Below are 27,860 nucleotides of genomic sequence, written 5' to 3' on the forward strand. Positions count from 1 at the left end.
GCGCTCTTACCTGAGCGACATCAGACTTTTGGCGCCCTCCGGGACGCCACCGACACCCAGGACCCGACTCAGAGTAACCCGCCGTATGGGCCCAAAGCCACGTGAGGCCCCTGGGATGGCTTGCAGCGCGTGTTACTACCTGGTTATCAGCTCCACACACCTGAGCAATGGGCACTTTCGACGCGTCAAGGGGGTCTTCAGAGGACCGCTGTGTCCAACCGCAACCAGTGATTCACCGGTAGGAGAACATGCAGGTCTTGATAGATTTCCCTAGGTGTGTGTGTGTGTGTGTGTGTGTGTGTGTGTTCGAGAGAGAATGTGTGCGTGTGTGTGTGTGTGTGTGTGTGTGTGTGTGTCCTTGTTTTTGAGCTTGAAAAAGAGCCACTTTCTTCACTTTTTCTTGGGACCAGTTCATTTTAAGGGTTAGGACATTCGTGTTGCTATAAGAAGTTCCTCACAAGTATAGGAAGTGTTTTAGTAAGTGTGTGGAGGATCTAAGAAAACAACAGCAGACCCACTGGCACTGTCATCTATTGAGGAGGTGGATATTTTTACAAGGGGATGATCTCTTTCTTTTTTTGTGAGACACAAAAGACTTTTGGTAGAGGACAGTAGATGTGAATATTTTAAACAGAGGAGAAATTGGGTACCCAACCATGAAGCAATTGTCCCGCCTCCTTCTCTCTCTCAGGCTATGGGAATTAAACGAATCAAATTGTGCTTTCAGGAGGCATGAGTTGCCCAGCCGAAAATAGCCATAATTACCCGGGGAGTATTTGTTAGGTGTGAGTTGGTCTGTGTGTGTCTGTGAGTGTGTGTGTCTGTGAGTGTGTGTGTGTGTGTGTGTGTGTGTGTGTGTGTGTGTGACCTGCCCAGCCTAGTACGGTAACTCCCTGACCTTTCCCTGGTGCCTGTGGTTCCTTTGAGCCACCAAACTGGCATTTAGTTGCAAACTGGCTCTCAGTCTGTGTCGACTTGCTGGATGTGTATTTGTTTTGTGTGTGTGTGCACTTTCAGAGACAAATAAAGAGTGTGTAACAGAGAGAGAGAGAGAGAGAGAGAGAGAGAGAGAGAGAGAGAGAGGCAGAAAAAATTACAGTACATGTAAATGTGTACAAGATATTTTGGACTGTCTGAATTAGGGTGTGTGTGTGTGTGTGTGTGTGTGTGTGTGTAGATTCAGGAGCTGCTCGGAGGGTCTCTGGTAATCACACATTATTCATAAGCTCTTAATGTGAGACGAGACAAACTGGCAGAGCTGATGACAAGTTTGATGAGAAAGGAGGAAAGGAGCAGCTGGTATGTGTGTGTGTGTGTGTGTGTGTGTGTGTGTGTGTGTGTGTGTGTGCGTGTTCGTACTCAAGTCATTACCAGTCTGTCATGTTCGGCCCGCGCTCACTATGTGATGGGAATGAGCGAACAGTGTTGAGCAGACACACTCAGACAGGCAGAGATGCTGCAAAGAGTCATATTAACAAACACACTTGCAAACTTTTGCACACACTCACACACATTATATCCAGATGGGCCAAAAGACTACCAGTACATGACATAGTTACAGTCTATATACTCTGTGCATACTGTATATCTCAATTTCTACAGATTAGGGCTCCCCTTTTAAATGTGATCATTTGAATCATCTGTCTCAGAGCTCATTCATCTCCACAAGCCTGATTTCTCAGACACAGTCTAATTTGGATGCACTTGAAGAGTACTGACTATATTAGGCAAATCTAGACTTTTGGACTGATGATGTTTATTTTTGCGTGTTGTGAAAATTAATTTGAAGAGACATGACACTTGTTTGAGATGACTAATCCATCATATCATGTGCAACGTCTTTTCGATTCTGGTCAAACTTTCATTATACGTACAGTTAGGGATGAGTGTCGAAACCAAATACATTTTGACTACAGGACAGAATCTGTCAGAAGCATCAAGTATTTAATGGGGTCACATATCGAAAGTTGGCATCAAATCTAGAGTTGAAACGATAAGTCGATTAATACATTTTTTGATAATCGATTAAGTACCTTTGGATTGTGTTGACAAAATGAGCAATTTGAAGACCTCACTTTCACTCTGGCCAATAGGCCCTTTTCACAGCAGACGTTTTAACTTGTCATAGCAGGGAAAGCACAGGTGTTGCTAATAACATTAGTGATGGCTCTGTTCCATTCAAGTGTCCCTCTACGTCATGACAGCGTGGCAGTGATTACAAGTAGTTGAATTGTCACATTAAACGGTCAAATCAGCACTGACATTGGAAATTAGGAGTCTGCACAACCGTAATGCAAATCTACAACCCTTTAAATATCATCAAAAAGTAGAGATGCCATCAAAGGAATATCTACATTCAGGTCTTCACCCTGCTGAAGTGTCCCTGATCAAAACATCCATGAATCTATACGAGCTTCGGGGTCTTACAGGCTCAACTATAGCAGACCTCCATGTGGAAAGAGGCAAGTAAAAATAGTTTTTTTCATATTATGTTGAATACATATTATTCTCTCCGAGCTGCAGGCTTATAGTAATAGGTGTCATTCATGGAAGGAAGGACATCATTTACCTCCAAGGCCACGTCCCATCTAATGTAGATAAATCCGCATGTGGAAAGTTTTCAGTGTTGGAAAAATGCTGGCTAAGTAGGTATGGAAGGTCAAAAAAACAAACAAAAAAAGATGTGCTTTCAGATTTATCCATATTAGTTTAGACGTGGCCCAATGCATGGGCCTGTCAGCATGATAAAGAGGCAGAGCTTGTGGTCAAGCAGTTCAAAAGTGACCTCTTGTGTTAAGTGAAAGAAAGTCTTTCAGGGGGTTGAGTTTAACACACCTCCTCAAGACCTTTACATGCTGAACTGCATCTTTCGCTCCTGTCCGTTCAATTGCAGAGGATGCCAGCCAACAAAACAGCTAGCTGCTCTTTGATTTAGCTTAGATCAGTAGAGTACAAAGGATATTACAACTGGGATTTGTCAGGGGTAACTTCTTGTGTCTTCACTTTGATAAGGCATTGCAGCATTAAGGCTGCGCGCCTATGAGTGGTAAAGAACAGCCGTCTTGACACGCAGCACCCCCCGCACCACCCCCCCCCCCTCCCCTTCCTCCACAACAAACCCTCTCGTGTCTGTTAAGAGTTTGCTGTTTAGTTAGCTCCCCTGTGGAGTGCTGCGGTATGTCTAGATTAGGATTTTGCTCATTACTACTTTATCATCACTAATTAGTCATTGTGATAGGTCTCTCGGACGTGTCTAAATTTTTGGTTCCCGTATGTATATTAGTGCTTAATCATCACAGCAGTGAGTCATTCTTCAAACTCTCATTAACACTTCAAAGTGTTTTGTTCTTGGTGTCAGCATGGAGGGAGGACAGGAGGAGAGATGTAGCAACGGAAAGGTGTGTGCAAAGGGGACAGATACAGCCGTAATGCATCTCTCAAAATCAGACAGATCCAAACTGATACACACCTTCAATTTCTTTTGCCGTCTCTTGTCCGAAGATCCTCCAATCCCGTTCCCCCGTCTCCCAATTTCCCTTTAGAAGCCCTCCCTCTGTAGAGTATTGCAGCCTGTGTGTGAGCATACTTAGCTGTTCATCCACTGAAGACCACTTTGATGTACTGTATATTTCACTGCCGTTGCAGAAAACAGATGAATCGTCGGCTATACAGCACGGTGTCAAAGTGAGTGCAAATGTGCTGGCGTGTGTGTGTGTGAGACTCCTCGTGTTTTCATTGATTCCGCAGGGAGCTGAACAGTGTTTATGTAAATGAGGTGGCATTTAAACATATGCCCTGAACAATTATCTTGAAACAAGTATTTAGCTGCACAAAAACACGGCTGTGTTCGGGAGTGAGTCAAGTACTTAGCTACAAATATTAAGCCATCACGAGGGGACAGAGGTGAGATGAGCCAACTGGTTTGCCATTTGGCGTGCCAGTTTGCTCGCGGCTGTAAACACGATACCCGGGAATCTTTGTGCGCTCCTTAATGATGATCATAATAATAAGTGATACAGGCTCAAAGAACTCCCAGGGGGCCGATCAAGCTGGTAATATCATCTTGACATTTATGAAGTGCGACAAATGTCAGAAAGAAAGAGATTAGTTAAATGTGAGTTCAAGATAAAAAGGTGGGTTTTTTTGAGACACAAGCTTAAAAGCAGCTATAGAGTTGTTGAGTCTTGTGTCGCCGGAAAGCTATTTTAGAGTCAAGGCCCTCAATGCTGCAGTCACTCACACTCATAAAGTGTGATGTTAATGCACACAAGCACACACCGACTCAGCCATCAGGCCCTAGTGGAGCAGTTTGAGAGTGAGCAGGTGAGCGCTGCTGAATACTAAAGTCCTGTATGACTGGACCATTCCTGCTGACCGCTGCAAAGTGCTCCCACTGATCACCGCTAATGTCCTCCATCACAGTTTACACTCAACACTCCGGAGAGAGTGTGTTTGCGCGAGTGTGTGTTGGGGAGAAAGGTGGATAATTGGGACAGATGGGGTGAGATAGGATGAAGAAAAAGAGGAGGGAGGGGGGAGAGCAAGACAGTTGGCATCGATTTTAACACTCTCTCAAGCCTTTATTGACATTTCATTTAACTAATGAATTCATTAGTGCTTCATAGCATAATAACCTCTACTTGATAACCAGGATGGTTTCCCGGAGGAAATGTGCTGTCTACTCTGTTGCCTCAGTATTTTCTGACTTCTCCAAACTCACTCAGCATTCTTTGATTTTTTTTTCTCCCTCCACCCTTCTTTTTCTTTTACCTAGCAAGCTCCCTGCCTGTTTGTTTGTGCTGCATTGTGTAACTTGTAAATGAACCCGTTGTTTGAGGTGACATAACCTGCCAGTCTTAGGAACGACAGAGAAATAGAGGGAGGCGCAAGATTCATCTCTACCTATGTATAGGCGTCTTTTGTGCTTTTGTGAGTGCTGCGAGTGTGCTCACTGGCTTTGTGATGCTTCTTCACCTCTGAGAAGGAGATGATCTTTATTCAATTTGCAGACAACTGACTTACTATTTATTTGTGCCTCTTTGACCTGCTGCTTATTGGAAACACAAGCATGTACACAAACACTCACAACCCTGACTGGCATGAATTGAAGGAGCATTTCAACCTTTATGTGACTGAAAAAAAAGAATTCAATCACATAAAGGATGTTTCACCAAGAGGAGTTATGTTTGCACACATTTACAAGCCTCCATTTGGAGAAAAAAAATTCTGTCAGACTTAAGATGCTGGTTCATGAATTGGGAGCATTTCTTCATTTGTGTTTGGGTCTGATGTTTGAGAGGTAAAATCTGCTCCTCTGGCATGACTGCAGGGATGTCTGTGTGACCGAGCTGACCTGCGTGAGCTCTGTGTGGGTGTGTGTGAGCACGTTTGGAGGGTAGAGTGTGGGCTGAGAGTGTTTGGTAATAGTTTGTCTGTTATTACAAGAGTAGCTGCTTCTGTTGATTTAACATTTTTACCATGAGCTTTGCAAAAATCTTAAAAGTGCACATTCTCGTATTAGACGTATGTTGTGCATGACACACAAGTAGTCATGCACGCGTACATGCGTGCATGCACACACACACACACACACACACACACACACACACACACACACACATACACAGGCACAACAGATGGCCAACCTCTCATTTAGTATATTACCTTGGGACAGATGTTTGTCTGTGTGGTCATTAGTGATCGCAGCATCAGATAATTACCTGGGGACACACCAGCACATAAACACACACACTCACATACAATTAGTGAGTGTTTGATAATTACAGGATATTTGATGAACCATCTGGAACAGCAGCTCAGGTAGAAACTGAAAGACGCGCTTAAAAAACAAAATCATACACACAAAAAAACCCTCAAATCATAGTTATCAAAAGAGTATCACTGCCCTGCAAAAAAAAAAACGTGGATAGCAAGTCGACAGGGGAGAGATGAAGAGATGAAAGCGTTTTTGTTTCACAGTCATTAGGATGTCATGTCTCATTCAAGGTTTGATTTTATCCTCTTTCATTCTCCTGAACTCGGCATCCTCTGTCTCTTCCTTTTTTCTTCTTTTTTTTATCATTTTTTTTAATCTATCATTTGCCACTGCCTTCTGTCTCTTCCTCCATCCATTTCTCTGGCCAATAGCTTTACTCTCATCCCTCTCTCCCTGACACCCCTCTTATCTCCCTCTCCTATTGCTTTTCGTCTCATCTCTCCAGCCCATTCATTTTTTAGCAGGTCAAGGGTTCAACTGTTTAGGCCTTTGAATCCTAGTGTGTGGGTGTGCAAGGGTTTGTGTTGATGTGCATATGTGTGTACTGTATGCCTATACGGGAGTTTGTGCGTGTAGGCGATGGAAGTAATATTGCAGTAGCAATATTGCTGAAAAATCCTTGAAGGAATGACAGAAATGAGAGGGGGTGCTTTATTTGGTGGTCAGTATTTCTTTTCTTCAATAACCTCCATTTTACTCTCCGGCTCTACTTGGATCCATGCTTTCATGTAGGAGAAAATGTGGGGATACAATTATAGCTCCATTAACTCGGCTTGCATACAGTATGGGCCTGCATGCATGTGGGTGTGCACGTTACACGTATTTGCACCTGTGCGCTTGAATGCCTGAATCCACCGCTGACACACAGGCCGAGGTTAAGAGCAGCTCAGACAAATTAATTATCTCTTCTCTGGAGGAGAGATGACTCACTGAAAGAGAGGCTGTGAACCAGCACCTCCTGCTTGAGCAAAAGCCCAGGAATTACTCCCAGCCTCGCAGAGACCAAGGGGCTTTCTTCTGAATAAAGCAACTTGGATTTCATCCTCTGCTTGATTTTCAGATCACATTTTTTTTCCACTTTTCATGTGCATAAGGCCGATTTATAAAAATAACTGCGACTGAAACAAGTTGAGCAGGCACGTTGCATTTATAGATCAAAGTGGCAAAGGAATTTTAATGCATATGAACAAGTTTCACTTCCCTGAAATCATTGACATAAGATCAAGGCTGTGCATTGCTGTGCCTTGCACAGAATAGGTTGCTCTGGTGCAAACTGCACTACTGGGTACATCAATACACTCTCACAGACCGCTTCAAGTCATAGCCTGAATTAGGAGAAATGAGAGCCTGAAATAATTATTATGTAATCATGTTTAATGTTATGTAACGTATCTATACACTGGTAATTTGTATGCTGATTCCCATTTGGATGTCTACTGTCTGGAAAAATTAGATTTTATTTATTTATTAAGGTACATGATGTTACAATAAATTCATAACTTCGGTAGATTTAGGAATTTTCATCTCATTCAGTCAATTCTTTGATGTGAAATAATTTTATTGAAAGCATTTTTTATCATTGGGGCTTAGTTGAACCTTGAGGTGAGGCTTTCATGTTTCTGCTGCCTCAGCCACAGCCTCTTATCCCTGACCTTTCACCTTTCCCCTCTGACCTCTGACAGATAGACCTGAGGGAAAATAAGCGATGAAAAGGTCAATGTTAGGGTCAAGGATTCAGAGCGATGAAAAGGGTATTATTGAACTATTACCTTATTATATCTCTGTGTACCTGGGGATATGCTGCTTGTATGTCTACACATATGTTACAGTTGAATGCACTTGCACATACACACATACAGGAAGGGAAACAAAAAAAACACCAAGCGCACAAGAGGGGGGAAAACGCATGTAGTATTATAATAACATTCTGGTGTGCTCTCATGTATATGTATCACAGCAGATAGGACCTACTAGGACATTCTGATAACTGGGGGGTCGGTCATGCATCAGTAACAATGCATCAAATTACATCAGACTTACCTCCACCAGCAGCACGGGCCATGATGCAGACACTAATAATTCATGCCGTTTGCTTCAACCAGCTTTCACATCAGCCATGATGGAGAGAACAACCCACCGCAATTATCATGAGCAGCAGCATTCCTGTGTTTAGCAGATTGGAGATGCCAGGCGCTCAGCTTAGCGCTGTGCAGAAATGTCCTGGCTGCGTGCTGCCATGATGGCAGAATCACAGTGGTCTGCAAGCAGCCTCCAGCTACCAGCCACAAGGCCTTGGCTACCTCCTTTATATGGGCAGGGTGCCTGTCTGTTTGTGTATGTATGTTTTGGCGTGATTGTGTTTGTGCGCTTCTGCATGAGTCTGCTATGGGGCCTTCTTACCCTTGCTGTGAGGTATATTCTTACCCTGTGGTACGGGATTAGTCACAACACTGAATAGGAAGACATGGAAACAGCAGGAGGGGAGGGGAACAGAGGGAGAGGAGAGGAGAGGAGAGGAAGGGAAACCCCACAAAGATGAGAGGAAATGTGTGGGTGGATTGTGTGAGAGCATGTGTGCCTGTGTGCCATGGGTATTCATCAATTTCCCTAAGATTCTCCACTTTTTCCTCTGCCGTGAAACCCAGAGGCAAGAAGTAAACACAAACTCTGTAAGATCTGCTTCTCTCTGCCTCTTTTTGTCTCTCTCAGTCATTCCTCCTGTTTCACTCTCCTCTCTCCACATGTGAAGTTAGCCATGAGTTTTGTGTGTGTGATTGTTTCGGATTACATATGCAAGACATGTCTGTCATCTAGTAAAGGGAAACAAATATAACGTGTGGTCCAGCAGGATGTGGGACATATTGTCTTTCATCTCTGAGCATGCAGGTGTTGCAGCTGCCGAGTGCTTGTCGTGAACATTATAAGCCCCGTTCTAAATTCTGTGTTCACAGCCCGGAGTTAACTTGTCTCTTCCAGGTACGACAGAGATGTGTGGTTTTGGGAGAGCTTTGGAAAAAAAGTGTGTGCTTTGCACATCACAAAGCAAACCAGAATCTATGAACTTTGTGTGTGTGGCTGTATGTGGGTGTGTGTTTGTTTTTATGTGCAAGCGTATGAAAAATAGCAGCATGCGATTTATGTAAATGAGTGTCATCGGCCGAGGAGGAGGCAGAATTCCCTGGCCTGATGAGTGGCTTAATGATTCATCAGCCTGACTGAGGCAGGCATCAATAATGGATGACAGAGTGGGTCATGCAGGATTGCTCGCCCCTTGATTAAAGTGCTCCACAGCTAAACGCCTCACTTCTTCCCTCTTCTCACCCTACCTTCTCCGAGGATGAATGCAAAAATGTGCCGTACACGCACACCCCCGCACACACATGGTCACACACACACACACACACCTTTTCCTCAATCTCTTTCTGTACAGCTTTATGTCATCTCACCTCTCACATGCTTAATAAGCTCTCATCCCTTCCTCATCTCCCCACTCTGCTTCTTTGGTCTTAATCCAATCACGGCGAGTGAAAGAGGGAGAGAAAGGGGTAGAGAGAGGTAGCGAGAGAGCGGGAGAGGGGGAAAGAGGAAGATGGAAAGCGTGGGAGAAAAGAAGAGAAAGCCACAAATGAATGCTTTATAATTTGTCTGTACAGAAATGGAACCTTTCTCTCTGGAGATAAGACAGGAACATAAATGCTCTTTCTCTCCCCTCCACACACAGAGCGGAGGGAGTCGTTTTCTCTCTGTCTCTCTCTCTTTAAGCTGTATGTGGGTGTTGGTGTGACAGGACAAATCTCTGTCTATTAGGAGACATAAACCTCTAAACCCTGAGCTACACGGCCATACATACTAATGCAGCCATACAGAGGGCTGGATAGAGGTTGGGAAATGATAGCGAGGACACACAGAGAGAAGGAGATGTGGAGAGCAGAGAGATGGAAGGAGGCAGAGCTGGATTTTGAAAGCAGAGAGAGTCCTGGCGGGATTTCAATCCCTGGCCAGCACGGGGCCTTAACTGCTGCACAATCTTTGAGCACAGCAAAACCAGCTTTAACAAAGTTGGATGGAGGTGCACCACAGAGCAAGTTCTGCGAGTTTGTGCGCGTGTGATGATGTTGATGTCGTCTGTAGTATCGTTATCCATCCATGCACTCATACTCTAATGTGCCAGAGAAAAGATCACTCACTCTCGTTGGACACACTTGTGTTGTCCTCTGATAGCACAAATGAACCACACAGAGCGAACATGCACACTCACGCAAAAGCTCACCCGCACTTCAAAGTTCCAAAAGAAACTGCAATCATAAACGTCTGAAAGAGAGCAATTCCTCAATCCGCCGACAACAGAACTCATCGTTCTCTCTCTCTCTCCCCCTCAGTCTGTCACACCCCTCGCCCCTCATCTGTGAGTATCTGAGTCTGCGAGATTTAGACGAGCGTTGAGAGTGTAGCGTGTAATCTACGATTTTATTAATCCTGTTCTTTAAATCTGTCACTTCCCAAATTGATTACCTTCATCTTCTTAACTTGTCTTTCACTCTAATCTGTATCATCACACTCTGACAGATTACAGTCCCAGTTCGATCACTCGAACAGATAGAGACACAATCCTCTTTGAAGCAGTCAATCAGCCTGGACAGACAGGTCCAGTACATTATGTGTGTTTGGTGTGTGTGTGTGTGTGTGTGTGTATCAACTACACTGTATATCCATTTATCAATGCAGGGTTTTCCATTGTCTGTAATTTAAATGTCAAGAGTGTATGGTCCATATAATTCAATTTTTTCTGCCAGCTGGGAGAGGAAAGCATTTAGTGCTGGAGATGACATTTAGCAAGAGAGGAGAGAAGCCTGATAGGCACACAGATGGAAGGACACATCGCTGACAAGTGCTTTTAATGCATGAGAGAGAAAAACAGATATGAGAGAGGAACTCCTGAACTCCCAAAATATTAGAAAAAACTAAAATAAAAAAAATACCTGAAATAAATGAGAGGTGGAGTGATGGGAGAGGAGAGGGGGAAATGATAGATCAGATCTCACCAATGTAGCCATTCATTTTCACCCAAAAGAACAGCTGTGGGGAGAACATCAAAGAGGAAGAAACAGACTGTATACAAAGCGTACTTACACTATGCATGTATATATGTAGACACTGCAGAGAGTAAAGTTCACCTCTCCACCCTTTTTACTCACCGTCCTTTGTCTTCCTGTAATTGGTTTATGATGTTCTCCTTAATGTGCACTGAGAGAAAGGGAAGGAAACCTTCGGCTTTTAGAGAAACAAATGCAAGTCCCTGAAGAGCGCAGTGAGCGAGTGGTAGGATCATAAAAATACATTAAAAGACACAGAGGAGACCACAGTTTGTAGAACGCTCGGGTATTTTAGGAATTTGCATGCACGCTTTCATGCATTCGTGCTTCTGCCTTGATCCCACCCAACACAAATTTTATCCACAAAACGTCTGGAAAGAAACTATGGGTCATGTTTGTTCAAGTGGAGAAAATGTCTTAAGATGTCCTCTGCTTTTTTTTTTTGTCTGTAAGCTATGCTCTGCCCCGGTGAATCAGTTTAACTTGTCCCGCACAAGCCAGAGGCTGAGCTCACATTGTATTCAGGATGACACGAGCGCTGAGAGATTGAGAGAGGAGGGGGTGGATGTTGAGAGGTGGGTAGATTTTAAATGTGGCACCGAATAGGACTGATCAATGATACAGCGCATGAATAACTCCGCGAAAACAAGGGAGCCCTGTTGAATGGGGAGGAGATATAGAGAGAGATAGAAAGAGATAGAAAGAATGAAGGCAGGGAGGGGTGGAAAGATCAGCAGAGGGGCTCTTTGGCCTTGCATTGTGATGGACAGGGAATTAAATTTTGATCGCTTGCTGAGTGATCGTTTGGTTGGGCCTTGTGACTAATCATAGATTTATGACTTCAGCAGGAGAGCGGTGTGATTTGTTCATGCCCCAGGCTTCCTGCTATTGCCCCAGACAAAAGCAGTACAGTTATTTTGAGGCTTTTGAATACACTTTTCTCATTATTTTTTCACCCTCTTTTATATTTGGATGTGAAATGTCACACGTTGTATATGTGGAGTCCAGACGCTGTAGCGCTCTTTTTTTTTATAGAGAAGTTTATGTCTTAAAATCTAATCAGCAGCTTAGATGCCTACAGACGTGTTTAGAGCCGATTTATTTTTAACAATACATCTGTAACACAGTTTAACTACTGTAAGCAGAGTGTGAAAGCAGCACTTAGTGTGCAGCGGGTAAGTATTTAGACATTTAGTATTTAGTTTTTTTGTATGTATTTCGGCATGTTCAATTTAAAATAAAACAAAGACCACAAGGTTAAAATGCTTTAAGTGTTTCTGAGCATGTTCATATTCATATTGAGTGAACAACTGATGTAAAACATGCAGATTTCCATTTGATAAATAGTCAATTTTTGGGATAGTGCATTATCCTAAACATACAGGCAAAGCAAGGAGATGTTCTTAAGGTACTGCAAGTGTCTGCTGGTGTCTATGGGTCTGAGACTTCAAGCTGTCACTGGCTGCAAATGATTTGCAATCAAATGTTAAACATGATGATTTTAGTAAAGGTCATGTTTACTGTAATTGCACAGTTACTTTTGGTCCCCTAAAATTGGGGGTTATGTTTAAAAAGGGTTGCCATTATACGCCCTTAAATTAAAGGGTAGCGTCATCAGGGTTATCCCAGATTTGACTTGAGAGTTTAAAAGATGTGAGCATTTACCAGGCAAGGACAGTCTAATGCTATTGAGTTGCATTGTGGGAATTGTGGGATCCAGGGACTAAAAGTCAGGATATCTCAGCCTCTGCTTTACAAATTATGACCATACTTTTTGTAAGTCTGCTTCTCTCAAATCCCCCAATTTTACGGAAGTGCAACACTAAATCATTGGAGTACCCTTTTAAAGCTGGAAGTTGGCACTTTAACAAATTGTCATTGTTCCATTTCAAATGCCATATGCTGGGGTACAGAGCCAACACAATAGAAACTACACTGTGTATATACAGTATACAGTATATATATTCTTCCACAGAGGTGAAATTTAAAGCGGAGAACCAGATTTAAGATTAAACACAAACAAAACATCCATTACAGAGGACGCAGTTTAAGGATCAAATCCAGGGAGCAGCACTCCTCATTTCAACAAGGCAACAAAGGGCACAGGGCAAATTAGCAAATATAATCTCTTCATCATTTATTTATTCAGTTTGTTTCCTGCATGCCGCTCAACATAAAAGGTCAGAGGGAGATGAAACATTTGGTTATATTTTGAGTAAGACACAAAGAAAAGGAAGAGAATCAGACAAATACTGGTGATTCACTGGGTAGAGGCTGGTGCTTAAGATAGCATACCATTTACACAGAAAGTCATGACTCACCTGTCAATGGATCATTGAAAAACACTTTGTACTTTTCCATGTATGTGGTTGTCTTGTATTGTGAATTATTATAGCCTGTCTAGTGTCTCTTTCACAGAGTTGGTTTACTGGCAGTGTGTGAGATGACGTAGCTCACTGGTACTAACACATCTGTCCTTTTGGCTGTAAGAAAACCCTAATGGCCGTATCTATGGTCAACACATCTGCAGATTTGGCTATGGTTGATGTGTGCTTGTTTTGGCCATACTTCTTACTGGCTTTAATGATCTGGAGCAAGCAAAGACACACTAAAACACACACAAGCAGTATTAGATGGTTTCCCATAGACAAAAACCCAGAATGGGACATACATGCAGATGCATACACACACATCAAATGAATAGATGGGTGGGTACTGGCCATGGAGGCAATGTTAAAGGCAGTCAAGGGAGATGCATTAAGGCTGCAAATATCAGCTCATTAACACTCAGCTATCCCGTTTGGCAGTCTGTGTTTGTGTGTGTGTGTGTGTGTGTGTGTGTGTGCGCGTGTCTGTTGCTGAGATCTACAGGTCATTACAGTAACAAGCAACTTAGCCCTCAGGTCAGCTGTCATTAGCTACAGAAGAATGGCCAGAAATCACACCTCGCCGCCAGACTCTCACCCTGCCAGACTCTCTCCACTTGTGCATGTGTGAACGCACGTGCGTCTGGCGGAGAGAATCACAGGAACACTTTAGAGACAGGCGGGCAGAGGAGAAAACAGAGTAGCCGATACATGTAAACAGACTGAGAGAGGGGGAGGGAGGCTAACAGATTTGCTGAATTATTTTTTTTTTACCAAAAATGGAATTGTTTCTATTCATTACAGTGGCCAAGTTAGGGTGATAATTATAGCTGAAGATAATTAAAGACTTAATTGGGCTTGATAAACAGTTATGAATTGTTTATTGAATTGTTCTCAAAAGGCACAGTAGCAATTAGAAGTTCTCTGAATTCATAAACGTCTCCTATTCAGTTTGTCCCCGTGTCACACTTCTCTCCTCTGAATGCTTAGACAGTGAACAGAGAGAGACAATTCTTCAGTCAGAGACAGAGAATACTTCACTCAGTAGGTACAACGTTTTCCAAGATTCATTTAATTTTCAAACAGGCAGGTGGCCTTGATCTAGTCATAGATCTCTCAAAATATTTCAGCAACATTAAATCCCCAAAGGCCTATTCAGTGGTTTCCACAATTGAGGATGTACTTATTATTTTGATCCTTTTCCATAATTTTACATTTCTTTGTATGGCCTGTGTTTTTATCAGCTCTGCAATTACTGTAACAGTCTCCTCAAAGTAAGCCACATTCATGAAGTTTTTACTTTTTCTACCCCATGCAGTAGAAGTTCAGTAGAAGTTAATATATTTGAACAGAGAGAATCTGTTACCACCAGTTAAGTTGCTACTGGGCTCTCTCTTTCTCTCTCCTCGTGGATTTATTATGCATGCTGAGTGTTATTTTGACCTATTTTTTTTGCTAGTTTGGGTATGTTTTGAATTTCATACTGAACCAAGATTGCAATTAAAACTTGTGTTATGATGCTGTTAGCAATTATCACATCTGATCAGTTTCATCTCAGTATGTCCAAACCAACATATTCATCATTCAACATTTATCCACACTTACTGATAAAAGCACAAATGCTACTTTATCCAATCCTCGACTCCTATTTAACAATATATGCAAAAACATTTTCAGCATTTTTATGTCAAAATCTCATACTTTATGTATAATAATGAGATATATGTATATATCTCATTATTATTTCATCAATAGTGACATCCCATTTTTTAAGCCTATAGTTTTAATCACTGCATTATACCTCATCCAAACATGAAACATAAAATAAGGAAGCCATATCCTCTCAAAATGCTGTGTCAGAGTGACTGTGCTGTAAAATATCAGTCTGTTAGCATCACAAGTCCTCCCTCATACTCTCTCTAGGTCCAGCCAGCCATCCATGAAAATGCTGTCCAATATTTAATTACAACCAGCGAGAAAGTGACCAGTGAGATGAGTGAAACAATTTAGCTCAAGCTTAACAGTAGGTGGCTGCACACTGTTTTAATTCTTCATCTTAATGTAATTCATCGTAATTGATTAAATCATAACCAATTATGCAATAATTAAACAAGACTGGACATATTCAAGTCACTACACATAAAGTTTACATGTAGACTGCAAATTAAAAGCCTTCTGATTATTTTCCACTATCTTCATCACTCTGAGCTTTAAAGTAAGCTTTCTTCACATTGTTTTCTACCATATTTGGGTTTTTTTTTATTTCATTTCATAACCACTTATACAAACAAGCTTGCATTAAAATGTATTCTGTTGCTTGCTTCAAGTGGATGTCACATAATGTATTACATATGCTGTGTATCAAGCCGTAATTACACAAGTATACAAAAAGACTGAGATCTGTATTTTTCAAAGGAGCTGCAAATTATTTTGTAGATTGTGTTGAAGCTTTCTTGTTGTGAAATTATTTGCTGTGAGAAAAGTTTGAAAAGCTGAGCTGTAATTGTCTTCAAAATGAAGAGAAAAAGCAAACAGCACATTCATTTGAAAATACATAGTTGATGGTCAGTAATCTACAGTACACTTCCAAACACAAACTGTGGCGCAAACATTAATCCTCAGCCTCTGTCTGTCCTTGACAAGGTTTCACCTGCAGTCAGCTTACTGTCAAGATGCTGGTGAGAGTTAAGTTATGATAGTGACAAGCACATTATCTAATGGGTGTATTGAGTCTTTTCTGTGCAGATCAGCAGTCTTGAAGGTCAAGATCACCGACAAAGAATGCTGAAAAACGTTTGGTTATGCTTATTTGAAATCTCCATAAGTCTCTGCTGACTACTACAACTAATAAGGATGGCATTTTAAATTTTAGATGCTATAAAAGTCAAACCAAGAGGGCAGTTTGAATAGGTAGATGACAATGACAGGGTGAATGCATCAGAAAGGTGCTGCCATAGATTAAATCTGCAGAACTCCTAGTGGCTCTTTCAAGAGATTTTTTTAATAAATATATTGTACATCATTAGTTTCCATAGCACACATTCTCAAACGCTGACAGAGCGTGTGTGTAAAACACTTTAAGTGTGACCTGTTCATTTCACAGAAGCTCAAGACATTGAATTACATGCGTGCGTGTGTGAAACTCTGGTTATGGTTCATAACGACTCTTATTTGTGGCATGATTTCAGCTATGAAGAGGGATAACATGGCACTTCTCCCACAAATTGAGGATAAGCGAAAAGAAAAAAGAAAAGCAATGAAACACATTCACATTCGCTCAGCCTTGCACAAACACTCACACACATAATCATGCAACAAAAAACAAAAAAAACGGAAAAAAATTGTCCATTCAGGTCTGCAGATATCAATTGTGCTTTCTCTGCAAACAGATTTATGCTAGTGAGGTAAATTGAGGTCTAGATTAATTTAGCACTGGTATATCAGGTTGACAGACTGTGTGTGACTGCGCATGCATAAGTGTTTGTGTGGATGAGCTGAATGTGTGGATGTAATTCCGTAAGCGTGTATATGTATCGGTGCATGAGTTGAGGAATCATATGAGGTATATACATTTAAGGCAAATGAAAGCTCTCATGTTTGATTTTAGTAGTCAGCGGTCAAATGGGAATTGCATATCAGGATGCTTTCGAGATAAACAAGTGGCTCCTGAGTTCACACACACGCACACACACACACACACACAAGCACACATTTCTGCTTTCATGCACTCACACCTTTTCTCATGTGCGTACACCCCGCTTTCTGTGTATATGCCTTTCCCTGTTCAACATAATTACCCTGACAGAACATAGAGAGGTGAGAAGAAAGGGTTAGGGGGTACAAAGGCAAGCGTGTGTGCAAAAATATACACATGTACACACATATGATGAGTATATGAAGGCGTGCTACTTACGCAGCTCCTATGTGATCTTGCATAAGCCCAAAGGCTGACAAATATGCAGCATTCATTACATCAATCTCATCACCCCAGGCAGCACTCAAAGGAAGGGTGATTGGATCATTTCCTGGTCGTGACTTAAGCCTGCAAGGCAGATCGATAACATGGCACACATACACACACGCACGCACAGAACCACAGGATCAATGTATATTAGTTACCTTTCTATTGATAGGAAAATCATGTCAGCCCATTCATTCCTTCAGCCTCCCCACCTCTTCACCTGTACAACAGGGATTGTTAGACTCCATGGTAAAAATAATGCTTTGTGTGTGTGTGTGTGTGTGTGTGTGTGTGTGTGTGTGTGTGTCTACGATGGCAGGCAGGGGTCATTTCTCCTTTTGCCTACATTCCCATCCTTCCTCTCTTCTCCTCTCACCTCTGTTCCTGTGTGCAGGCATATTACTGAAGCAAATTGGGGCCAATAGACTCTGTCACTGCATGACCCAGGGCTCACCAAACAGAAAAGGGAGCAAGCCAGAAAAAGAGAAAAAGGGCAAATAAAGGGGATGAAAGGGGAGATAAAGGAAAGGTGGAAAAGAGTGAGTTGGAGGAGGAGGGGAAAAAAAGGACTGGGAAAGCATGAGAGCGAGCAAAGAGAGGCAGAAAGAGCCAGGAGATGGACGGAGGGAGGGAAAGAAGCACAGAAAGAGAGAAAGAAGTGACAACCTCAAATTAAATTCCCATCATGTCAGTGTAGAACAGAATTCAATAGTGTTTATTGGCAGCCCCCAGCCTGAGGGAAATTACATTCTGAAGCAGAGCATGGCATGAATGCACACACACCCCTGAACACACACACACACACACACACACACACACATCTATTGTACACAACTCTGTGCATGTCCTCAGACCCCCCCAAAAAAAGCCCTCTGACTGATGTGAGCATGCAGACAAGCAATTTATCCCCTGAGGACCACATGCCATTTGTGCAGTGCATGTGTATGTGTGTCTGTCTGTCCATGTGCCAAATATGCGCCTTCATATGTGTGTATGTATTTGTTTCGAACCTTCTCTTCTTTTTATGCACAATCTTGCCAGTGTACAAAGTTGTACATCTTAGATGCTCCATTTTTTTTGTCTGTCGGCATCAATTGCCACCTTCTCTGCAGTCAGACTCAGAACTATTTGCCATTACAGTACATACGTAGGTTTTTATTATAGTGGCTGTATTAAATGTGTCCCCAGGCGCAAGTTGCCACGAGCACAGGGCTTCAGTGCCTTTGTCCAACCTCCAGCAGCCGCAGCAAAGGCAGCGTACTTTAATGGGAAGCCGTTTAACAGCTTTATGCAGAGCTCATGTAGAGGCTATTACTGCTGATGTCTCTGGGATGCAGATTTGCTCTAAATGGCTAACAATCTGCCATTCTTTTAACCCCCACCCACCCCTGACTCTTCTTTCTCTCTATCGCTCCTAACCCTTTATGTCTCTGTCTGTTTATGCCTCTATCCCGACTCTCTCTCTCATTTCTCTCCCGCAATCCCTCCAACGCTCTCAATCATTCTCTCCGTCTCTCTCTTTCTCCAGGAGCGTGCAGAGAGGGCTTTGGGCTGCTCAGTGGAGGATCTGAAGGCTCTTTTCTACTGTGAGCTGTGTCACAAGCAGTACCTCAGACACCAGGAGTATGACAACCACATCAACTCCTACGACCATGCACACAAACAGGTACATGGGACACACCTGCACCACTGCAACACACACACACACACACACACACACACACACACACTACCTCACATCACACAAGCAGACACACAAGCAGACATATTTTATGATCTCCTGTCATGGAATTTGGGTGTGTTAGCATTATGTGTGTTGATGGAAAGCTACTTTACATTTTCATGTCAATCTGTCCATTGGGTACAGTTTCCCAGCAGGTAACAGTAGGAGTGTGACAACCACATCATCTCTTACAAGCACACATACAGTGCTGAAACACCTCAACTCAAAGCAGACACACACACACACACACACTAAAACATACAGTGTATACACACACACACACACACACACACACACATAGCACTGCATTTGCACTTTAGATTGCCATTTTAAGAGGCGGATATCTAACGATAAGATAAAATGCGATAAGCTTTATTGATCCCACGCAGGGAAATTCAAGAAAAGACTTTATACAGCATAATATCAAGCATAAGGTAGAGATAGAGGTTCTGTACTGTATATATTGTTGACATTGGATTTTGTTTTGGGCTCCCACAGACCCAGCTGCTGGATGTGGAAGAATAATAATAATTGCAAACATATTATATTATATTTTAAGGCTTAATCTCCGACACTCAAATTTCTAATAATTCTTTTTTCTCTAGGTCAAAATTTAGAGCAGTTGATTTGTCTGTATCTGGTACATAAGGACGCTGCTACAAAATTCACTTTATTGTTCAATTTGTACTTCCTTCAAAGGAAAAAATATTAAACATTCTGCACCAAATAAAACATGGAGCTATTAGTCACAGCTCAAGTATGATTCTATTATTCCGGTTTAGACAAGATGAGGCCAATGGACCATTAGGAAAAGGCCCGGCAGCAGGTTTCCTCCTGTGTTCGGCTTTCACATCCATTTTCATACACAACCTCCGCTCTGGACTAACAAGCTGAAGGTTCTGCTGATAGCACATTCTCCTACAGCTATCTGTTGTCATGCCAAGACATACACTCACATACAAAAACATACAGACGTGCACTTACCCATGTACACACTCGTCCTCAAACACAGGCAATCTCCCAACCAAGCCAAGCCGCTTCCCACTTCTGAACGCCCACACTGTGCAACATGAAATAAACATTAAATAAGACTGTTCCTTCACTGTCATTGTTCTTTGAAAATGAATTGAAGCAACTGCAGGCCAATGTTAATGCTTTGTTTTAGCCAGCGGCAGGCACATGAAACGAGCTGCATGAGGCACTGAGCTGACAGTAGCCACTGGCACTGTGGGAACACACACACACACACACACACACACACACACACACGTATAGACATGCATGCACACTCTGCCTACCCAGCAGACAACAGATGAAATTCTAGCTGAAGACAGCTTCCCTGCAGGAGTATTGGCTTTGGAGAATGGAAGCTGATTGCGTTTGCTCTGTCTCCTTTCCTTGTCATCGATTCAGGGATAAACATGTCTGAATACAGTGCTTTATCAGCATTTACTGCTGATTACAGAAATTGCTCATTACAACAGAATTACACTCCCTTTTAAATAAAAGAGCAATCAACCCATTAGCATGGCCGCTCACATGGTACCTAAGAATATACCATCCCTCATTCTGAGGTCCTTGTGGATATGAATCAACTCTGACTCATCCATAGTTGCCTCAGCCTGAGCACTCCTTAACACATCTAAAGGAATATTGATCGAGGCTTTGACAGACGGATTGAGCTTCACGGCACATAGCTAGACTGGCATGTTGGAGAGCAGGAGTAATATCACTTCCCGCTGTTGGGGACATGACATCATCTTTGAAGACAAAGCATTCGCTTTAAAGTGGGAAACGGAAATATCTCTGCCCTGTGTGCTCAGTGAAAATGGTTCTGCGTGCAATATTTTGTTTGGCTCTAAATATAGCTACAGGTTTGCCTGCAGTGGGACTTGTTTTTAAGAGAGAACAATAACCTGGCAGAGTGCAAATGCAAGAGGAAGGAGGAAGTATTCATCTTCATATATTCCATCTATTATAAACTGCTTTCTCGCTCTCTCAGTCATTGCCATGGACATCTACAATACAACGACTCTGATCTTTTCTCCCTCCCCTCTACCTCCTCTTTCCTGGCTCTGACCGCAGTAGTTCATTATGTATGCCTCTCTGCTTGAACATGATTAATATTTCCCATAGAATGAGTTTGGCATCAAAGCGCCTCAAAGCTCCTTACCGCACACTAACAAACACACACACTTGTACGATCACACACATCTACAACACATAAGCACCTACACTGTAAGACATATTATATATACTAACCTATGAGTGCGTCTCCATAGGCACATACTTAATGCTGTCTTCAGTGAGCTGACAGTGGGATGTTAAGCATCGAGCGATAATGTAAAAAGACACACGATTGTGTAAGACTCAGCAGAGATTAACCTGACGACTGTCAGCTCCGGCATAAGATCTGGGTGTGAAAGAGAGTGAGTGTATGAATAAATCTGATGTCTGAGGAGCTAATCTGATGTGTGCATGTGTGTGTGTGATACATAATGTATGGGTGGATAATAGCGTAACATAATCTAAAAATGAGAGTGGTGTAATCCTGTTGCAATTTACACTACAGGATAAGTTTACAAATGTGTAAAATAAACAACCAGTCCTAAATTTATAAGCCATGGCTGGATTGCACCGGGAGGAAGCTAAAATATACTGGGAAGCAAGAGAGAATAAAACTGGAGAGAGTGGCGCACAATATTGCAGCTATTCCCAAACTTCTCAGTCCCTCCTTCAGACACACACACACAGACAAGAAGAAACACACCAACATGCACATGCTCACACACACCTGCCGAGCATGGATAAAGGAGGGATTAAAGTGTGTCAGAAAAGGAAACCGGAGAGAGAGAGAGAGGCATGAATCATTGTTTCCCAGAGAGGACTGGCGCACCTATGGCTATAGACACACAGCTTCTCACAAACACACAAACACACAATACAGAGCTAATTGTAATTTTTCTGCACTTTGATGGAGGTGAAGACCCACCAGTTTGCTCAAAATAAAATCAATCTCACTATGGTGTAGTTCTTCACACACACACACACACACACACACACACACATACAAAGGTCTAGCATCTTTCTCTCACGTGGGTATTTAGCAAATGATAAGTGGCTCTGCCTTTTTGTCTTTGGTGACATGTAATTTTAGCATCAGCAAATCAGCCTTTGGTATACTCCAGCTCAAAAGCAGATGCATTGGATCAGACGTTCTCTCAGACCAAGCTGTGATGGCTTACGAAGGGTTGAACATTTTAGAGATTTCAGTGGCAAGAGCATCATCATCATTAAATCACTCATGTCACTCATCTCAATTGTGTCTGTAATCTACTATTCACCAGTTGGGTTGTGTTTGCTCTCATGCTGTGTGTTGGAGGAAAGACGCTTTCTTCCAGGCTGAATGGAGTTAATTGGACATGAGCTTTGGAGGAGAACGTCTGCAAACGCTGCTGACTGATGTGTATGGTTTGAAAGACAGCTGCCTGCAGAGAGCTTCCTAAAACTAATCTCTCACTCTCTCTTCTCTCCTCTTGTGCCTCCCCTCTTCCTTGCTACCCCCCTAAACCTCCACATACTCTTTCTGTCCCCTCCTTCTATCCCACTTCATTTTCATTTCCTGCAGAGGCTGAAGGAACTCAAGCACAGGGAGTTTGCTCGCAACGTGGCCTCAAAATCATGGAAGGACCAGCGCAAACAGGAGAAGGCTCTCAGACGCCTGCACCAGCTCGCACAGCTGCAACAGGATACTCAGCGGTGAGTGGGAGGAGTGTGTATCTGTGTGTGTCTCTGGCTGTGTGTGTGTGTGTGTAATGGGACCAGGGGCAGGAGTCCAGAGGGGTTAGAGTGCGTCACATCCAGTCAACGTTTCTTAGATGTGATGGATGCATCCACAGATGTGAGAGCACTCAGTTGCCCTTGATAGGCCACAGGTGAAGTAAATACAACATGCAGACACTCTGAGAGTAGATGATTTGTTGGAGGAGGAGATGGAGTTTTAGAGGAATGAAATGTCACATAAAAAGTAGTTTTTTTAAGAAGTAAATAAAATGAGTGAAACAAGTTGAAAGATGAAACTTGCCTCCGGGTACGCATGCCTAATGCAATCAAAACAACTGATAAAAAAAAAAAACAATGCATCACGTAATAATCAACTTGATTGCACCTATTCCATGTGCAATTAAATGTGTTTTCCTATAATCAGGTGATGATTTGTAAACAGCATACTATGACTATCAATATCATGCCTCTGCTTTTTCTCTCAATAGCACTAATATTTGTATTATTAAAATAACCTGTCTGTAATAATCTCTATCTCTATCTATCCGTCTGTGCTACTCTGGCATATTTTCAAGATAGCATTATTTTAATGTTGCTTTGCTTTTAAATTCATACATCAATTTTAAGCTGAATTAAATGTAATCAAAACAAGCCTTGCTTAAGTGAAGTCAAGTTAAATAAACTAAAATCAAGAATTTTCCATGACTTTCTGTTGCAGAGTCCCAGGAAGGACTTATGGAGTAAGAAGTGTAGTCAGGGCTGTGAGCCAGCAGCAAGACAGAGATGTGGACCAAAGAGACCACAGCCCTGAGGACAAACCTGAACCCTTCAACCACGCCCAGAGACCCCCTCCTATGCAACCCAGGACAGCTCCTCTCAGCCATCAGCCAGAGGATCCATGCCAATTTCCTTCTCATATACCGCTGGCCACTGCTCTAGCAGAGTCCCCACTAGTCACACATTCGGCATCCAATACAGACCCTCCTGCAGTGAACCCTCAGTCTTGCCTGGGCTTGTATCCCCAGCTGCCTCTCCCTGGGCGGGAGAGAGTGGGAGGCAGGCTTGGGGTGTCCTTCTGCTTCTCACGCAGGGGGCCCAGGCTTGAGCCGTCCGCCTCCGTCTTCTCTGACCTGGAGGAGGAGGAGAGAGAGAAGAGGGAACAAATGAAAGAAAGGATAAAAGGGATAATGGAAGATATTGACAGGGAAATTGGGGCAGCAGATGACAGAAAACACAGTGAGGGTGAACAGCATAAGTCCAGCTCTGACAGTGTTGGGCCGAGCGACCAGGGGCCATCCCCCAGAGAGGCTGCCAGAGAAGGCGAGGAGATTGAAAAAAGAGACATATTGAAAGAACACTCTTTTATTTCCACAGCAGTACCTGATAATCTAAGCCATGATCCACTATTGCCATCACAGACCCAGGTGACCATATGGGGCACAGCACTAACAGGGGCACACATGGACACTGAACCCACGGATAGCAAGACAGAGAGAAAGCAAGAAGCAGAGGGGGGGAGGGAGGAGAGTCAGTATATGTGTGTGTTAGGGAAAGATGGCTCTACCTGTCTGAGATGGCCTGTCAATTTGCTTAAATTCACCAAGTCTCAACCACACATCTGCTACAGCTGCAACCCACTCGGCTTGAACCACCAACGACCAATACAGCCCACGGAGGATCTGCAGGAGTCACAACAAAATCAGTTGTGTGTTCTCTCAGATGAATCAAATTCACATGTGCCAGCTATTCTTACATCAGGCACTCAGTCCTGTTTACAAAGACAGACAAGACAAAAGCTGAGAGCACACAGAGAGGAAAAAACTGAGGAGAATTTCAAGGCAGAGCAACATATCGATGTGGAGACAGAAGCACACCTGTTCCTAAAGAACAAAAACCTTTCATCATCAGAAACAACACCAGAAAGAGGAAGATGCACGCTAAGTATGGAGAACTGTGTGAGGGTAGCCTCCCATCCATTTGACCCCGCTCATAGTGACAGCTCTGACACAAACTCCCAGAATCCTCTGGGAGGCAGATTAGGGGGTGCGAAAGGGATCAGGGAGAGAGCCATCACAGCCTTGAGCTGTAAATCAGAGTCTGTCATCCAGCCTGGCACACAGGGGATGTGCATCAGCCCGTCCAGGTGTGAGTGTGGGAGTGTGACAATGTGCAAGTGTGCCAGCGCACCACAGCTGTACGTGGGTGTCTCAGAAGTGTCACGCAAAAAGAGAAAAGCCAGCACAAAGAAACACAAGCTGGGAAAGAGGAAGAGGGGCGAGAAGGAAAAAGCTTCAAACAAGCAGCAATCAGCAAGGTGCAAAGTGAGGAGTGTTGTCTCTACAGTCTCCACTGGCAGAGAGAGAAGTGGAGAAGCTGTAGGGAGCTGGGGAAAGAAAAGGAGGCAAAGGGAGAACGGGGAGATGAGGATGAGGAGGAGGGTGCAGAGAGCAGGGAGCAGCTGTCTCCTGGGGAGATGTGAGGCTGAGCCAGTATCTGTCTCTGTCAGGAAGCGGAGGCCTCACAGGAGCCACAGCACTGAGTCCCAGTCACAGCCAGACAGAGAGCAGGCAGAACACTGCAGTGTCTACTCCCAGCTCAGCAGACATACAGCAGACAGAGACACCAAGGGGGAGGGAAAGCGAGACAGAGATGCAGTGACTTTTCCCTGGCGGTCTCACTTCTCCTTACACTCCCTCTCACCAGGATGTAACTCAAAGCTGTTTTGGGAAAGGGGTCACCATAGCAACCCCAGGAGTTTCATTGACTGCTGTTACCCTGACAACAGCTGTGGTTGCAGCCCAGCGAGAAAGAGAAAACTCCTCCACAGGGACAGGAAATTCATTCATAGTAAGAGGAAGAGTTTGAGGCACCCTGAAGTCTGGGAGGAGACAGAGAGGGGCAGGAAAATGGGAGGACGCTCCAGTTTCAGAGACAGGGGCCTGATTTCAGATACAGGACAGTGGGAGTGGATGAGAGGGAGCTGTCCTGGAGGTAGTGAGGAGGGCAGGTCAAGGACTGGGTGGAGATCGAGAAACAGAGTAGTGGAGTGGGATCGGATGGCAAGGTTTAGCCCCAGTCCTAGCAGCTGGGGCTGGAGAAGCAGACATCTTAGCACAGAAGATGTAGACTGGGACAGGTGCAGCGTGGACAGATGGACATGGGGCAGCAACGACAGCTGGGAAGACAGGCGGACACACAGATCCACGTCAGGCTCCAGGACAGGGGCAGACAGCAGAGACAGCCCTGGCTATATGTGGAAATGCGCAAGCACCAGACGTTCAAGCTCAAGACGCTTCTCCAGCCCTGAGTGGTGGGCAAGTAGGCAGACATACAGCCCCCAGAGTGTGATCAACACACGGGCCAGCAGATGCCACAGCCCGCGCTCCTGCAGCCCCTGCAGCAGCACCAGCATGTCCGAGCTAAGCTGGGAGTGGAGCAGGAGCAGCACCTGCTCAGGAGTCACAGTTGATGGGTTGAAAGTTAGCTCCTGCAGGACTTCCTCAGGAGCTCCAGGACTCTCATCCGAGGTCCCTCAGGAGGCAAAGAAGCAGAGCAGCCCCACGTCCACTTCACCCGGCCTTACCTCTAGCTCCTTCTCTCGTTCCTCACCCCACAGACCCTCTTTTGCTCCCACAGTCCAAGGCCTCAACGTGCACCATTGTGACACGAATCCTTCTCAGCTAAAGGAGTCCAATTCACAGCCTGACCTTGGCCATGGACCCTCTGCCCCTGTCACAACAAGTAGGTCAGGCACAACTCTTTCAGGACTATCCCCCAGTAAGTCTCTGCCACAGAAACCAAGCAGGGTGTTGCTTCTCCCTCTCATAGGAAAACTTCCCGCAATCCAGAGAAAGGCCAGGAGGAAAAAAAGGCTGCTGGAGAAGGGTCAGCAGAAGGAGGGAAAGGAGGAAGAGGAGGTTAAGGGAAGTGGACTGGATCCTGGAGCAGTCGTCAACAGTCAAAAATGTCCTCTGGACATGGTTGAGTCAAACCCCAGCAGCACGCCAAATCTCCGCCAGTCGCAGATTAGGACTGATGACAAACAGACAGGTGGAGAGACAGCTCCGCCAATCAGCTTTACTGCTGAGGAGATGGACAAATATCGCCTCCTACAAGAGCAGGCAAGAGAGCACATGCAGAAAGTCCTGGAACAGGCGCAAGAGAGTGCAGACACACACACAGAGACAAACTACACACACACGGCACAGACAGAGAACGGTGGGACTTCAGAGAAACAATACACACCTGCACCCTTACATAACCCTTCACAGCCTCAAACCCAGTCAATTCACACAGACACGATGCAAACACAAGCACAGCACACCCTCCAGGTCAGTCTCCAGCTTCCACATGTGACCCCACAAGAGAACTTTACTCAACCCATGGCTCTGGGAGTCCCCAACCTCCCCCCTCTTCCACCATCTGCCCCTCTCTCCAGCCTCCATCATATCATTTTACAGCACACAGCTCTCTCCATGCCCCCCTCTTCCTCCTCCTCGTCCACCTCATCCCCCTCTCCTGCCATCCACCCTCACCCAGCTCAGCTCCATCACCCCCTGCCCCCTCTCCATCCGTCCCTCCCTCATCACCTTCACCTCTCTCCCTTCTCCATATCCTCCCTGTTTCCCTCCATCCTGCTGTCCCATCACCCCATCCCTCTCCTCCCCCAGTCCCCCGCTTTTCACGCGACCCCTCTCGCTCCGCTCTCCCCAGTAGCCCTGCAACATTTGAACCCACAGTCTTTCATGGACAGAACGTGGCCAGTGAGGTTTCAACAGAAGGCGTTGTGATTTTCACAGAGTGGCTGCCATGTTTATTAATCTTCCTTGGCAACACAGACAAGTGAGCGAGAGAGGGGGAGTTTTTAAGTTTGGACAAAAGCCTGCTATTTGAAATAAGGATGTGTCAGTGCTTTTACTAGCATCAACTCCAACTCTTATTCACATATGCCCTCACACGCACACACGCATGCATACACACAAACAGCCCAACTATTGACTGTTTTCAAATGAAAATGTTTCTCCATCTAGCCTCTGCTGTGTTGCAGCAGACAGTGAGAAAACAGACTTTGATCCTTTGCTTTTTCCATCATTCCTCATTCAGGCCCGGAATAAAGGGAAAGGTGCACCTGCTATTCAAAGACAAGCTGGGCTTGTGT

At 44.0% G+C, this 27,860-nt stretch overlaps 1 protein-coding gene across 1 annotated transcript; it reads left to right on the forward strand.

The window, feature by feature from the left end:
• Nucleotides 1-85: 85 nt before the first annotated feature.
• Nucleotides 86-27,685, forward strand: LOC139290746 (zinc finger protein 804B). The gene is made up of 4 exons (XM_070912602.1): nucleotides 86-238; nucleotides 18,725-18,862; nucleotides 22,548-22,678; nucleotides 23,421-27,685. Exons 1-4 carry the CDS (start codon nucleotides 86-88, stop codon nucleotides 27,490-27,492), a joined length of 4,494 nt encoding a protein of 1,497 aa, XP_070768703.1. The 3' UTR covers nucleotides 27,493-27,685.
• Nucleotides 27,686-27,860: the final 175 nt, after the last annotated feature.

This window comes from Enoplosus armatus, chromosome 9, assembly GCF_043641665.1.
Source record: "Enoplosus armatus isolate fEnoArm2 chromosome 9, fEnoArm2.hap1, whole genome shotgun sequence".
NCBI classification, from domain to species: Eukaryota; Metazoa; Chordata; class Actinopteri; order Centrarchiformes; family Enoplosidae; genus Enoplosus; species Enoplosus armatus.

What these genes read in the sequence shown, in the direction of transcription:
- LOC139290746 (XM_070912602.1), top strand. Translation starts at nt 86, where the DNA reads ATGGGCCCAAAGCCACGTGAGGCCCCTGGGATGGCTTGCAGCGCGTGT. An exon ending in ACGACCATGCACACAAACAG is followed by an intron (nt 18,863 to 22,547) that starts GTACATGGGACA and finishes CATTTCCTGCAG; the next exon opens with AGGCTGAAGGAACTCAAGCA. An exon ending in CTGCAACAGGATACTCAGCG is followed by an intron (nt 22,679 to 23,420) that starts GTGAGTGGGAGG and finishes TTTCTGTTGCAG; the next exon opens with AGTCCCAGGAAGGACTTATG.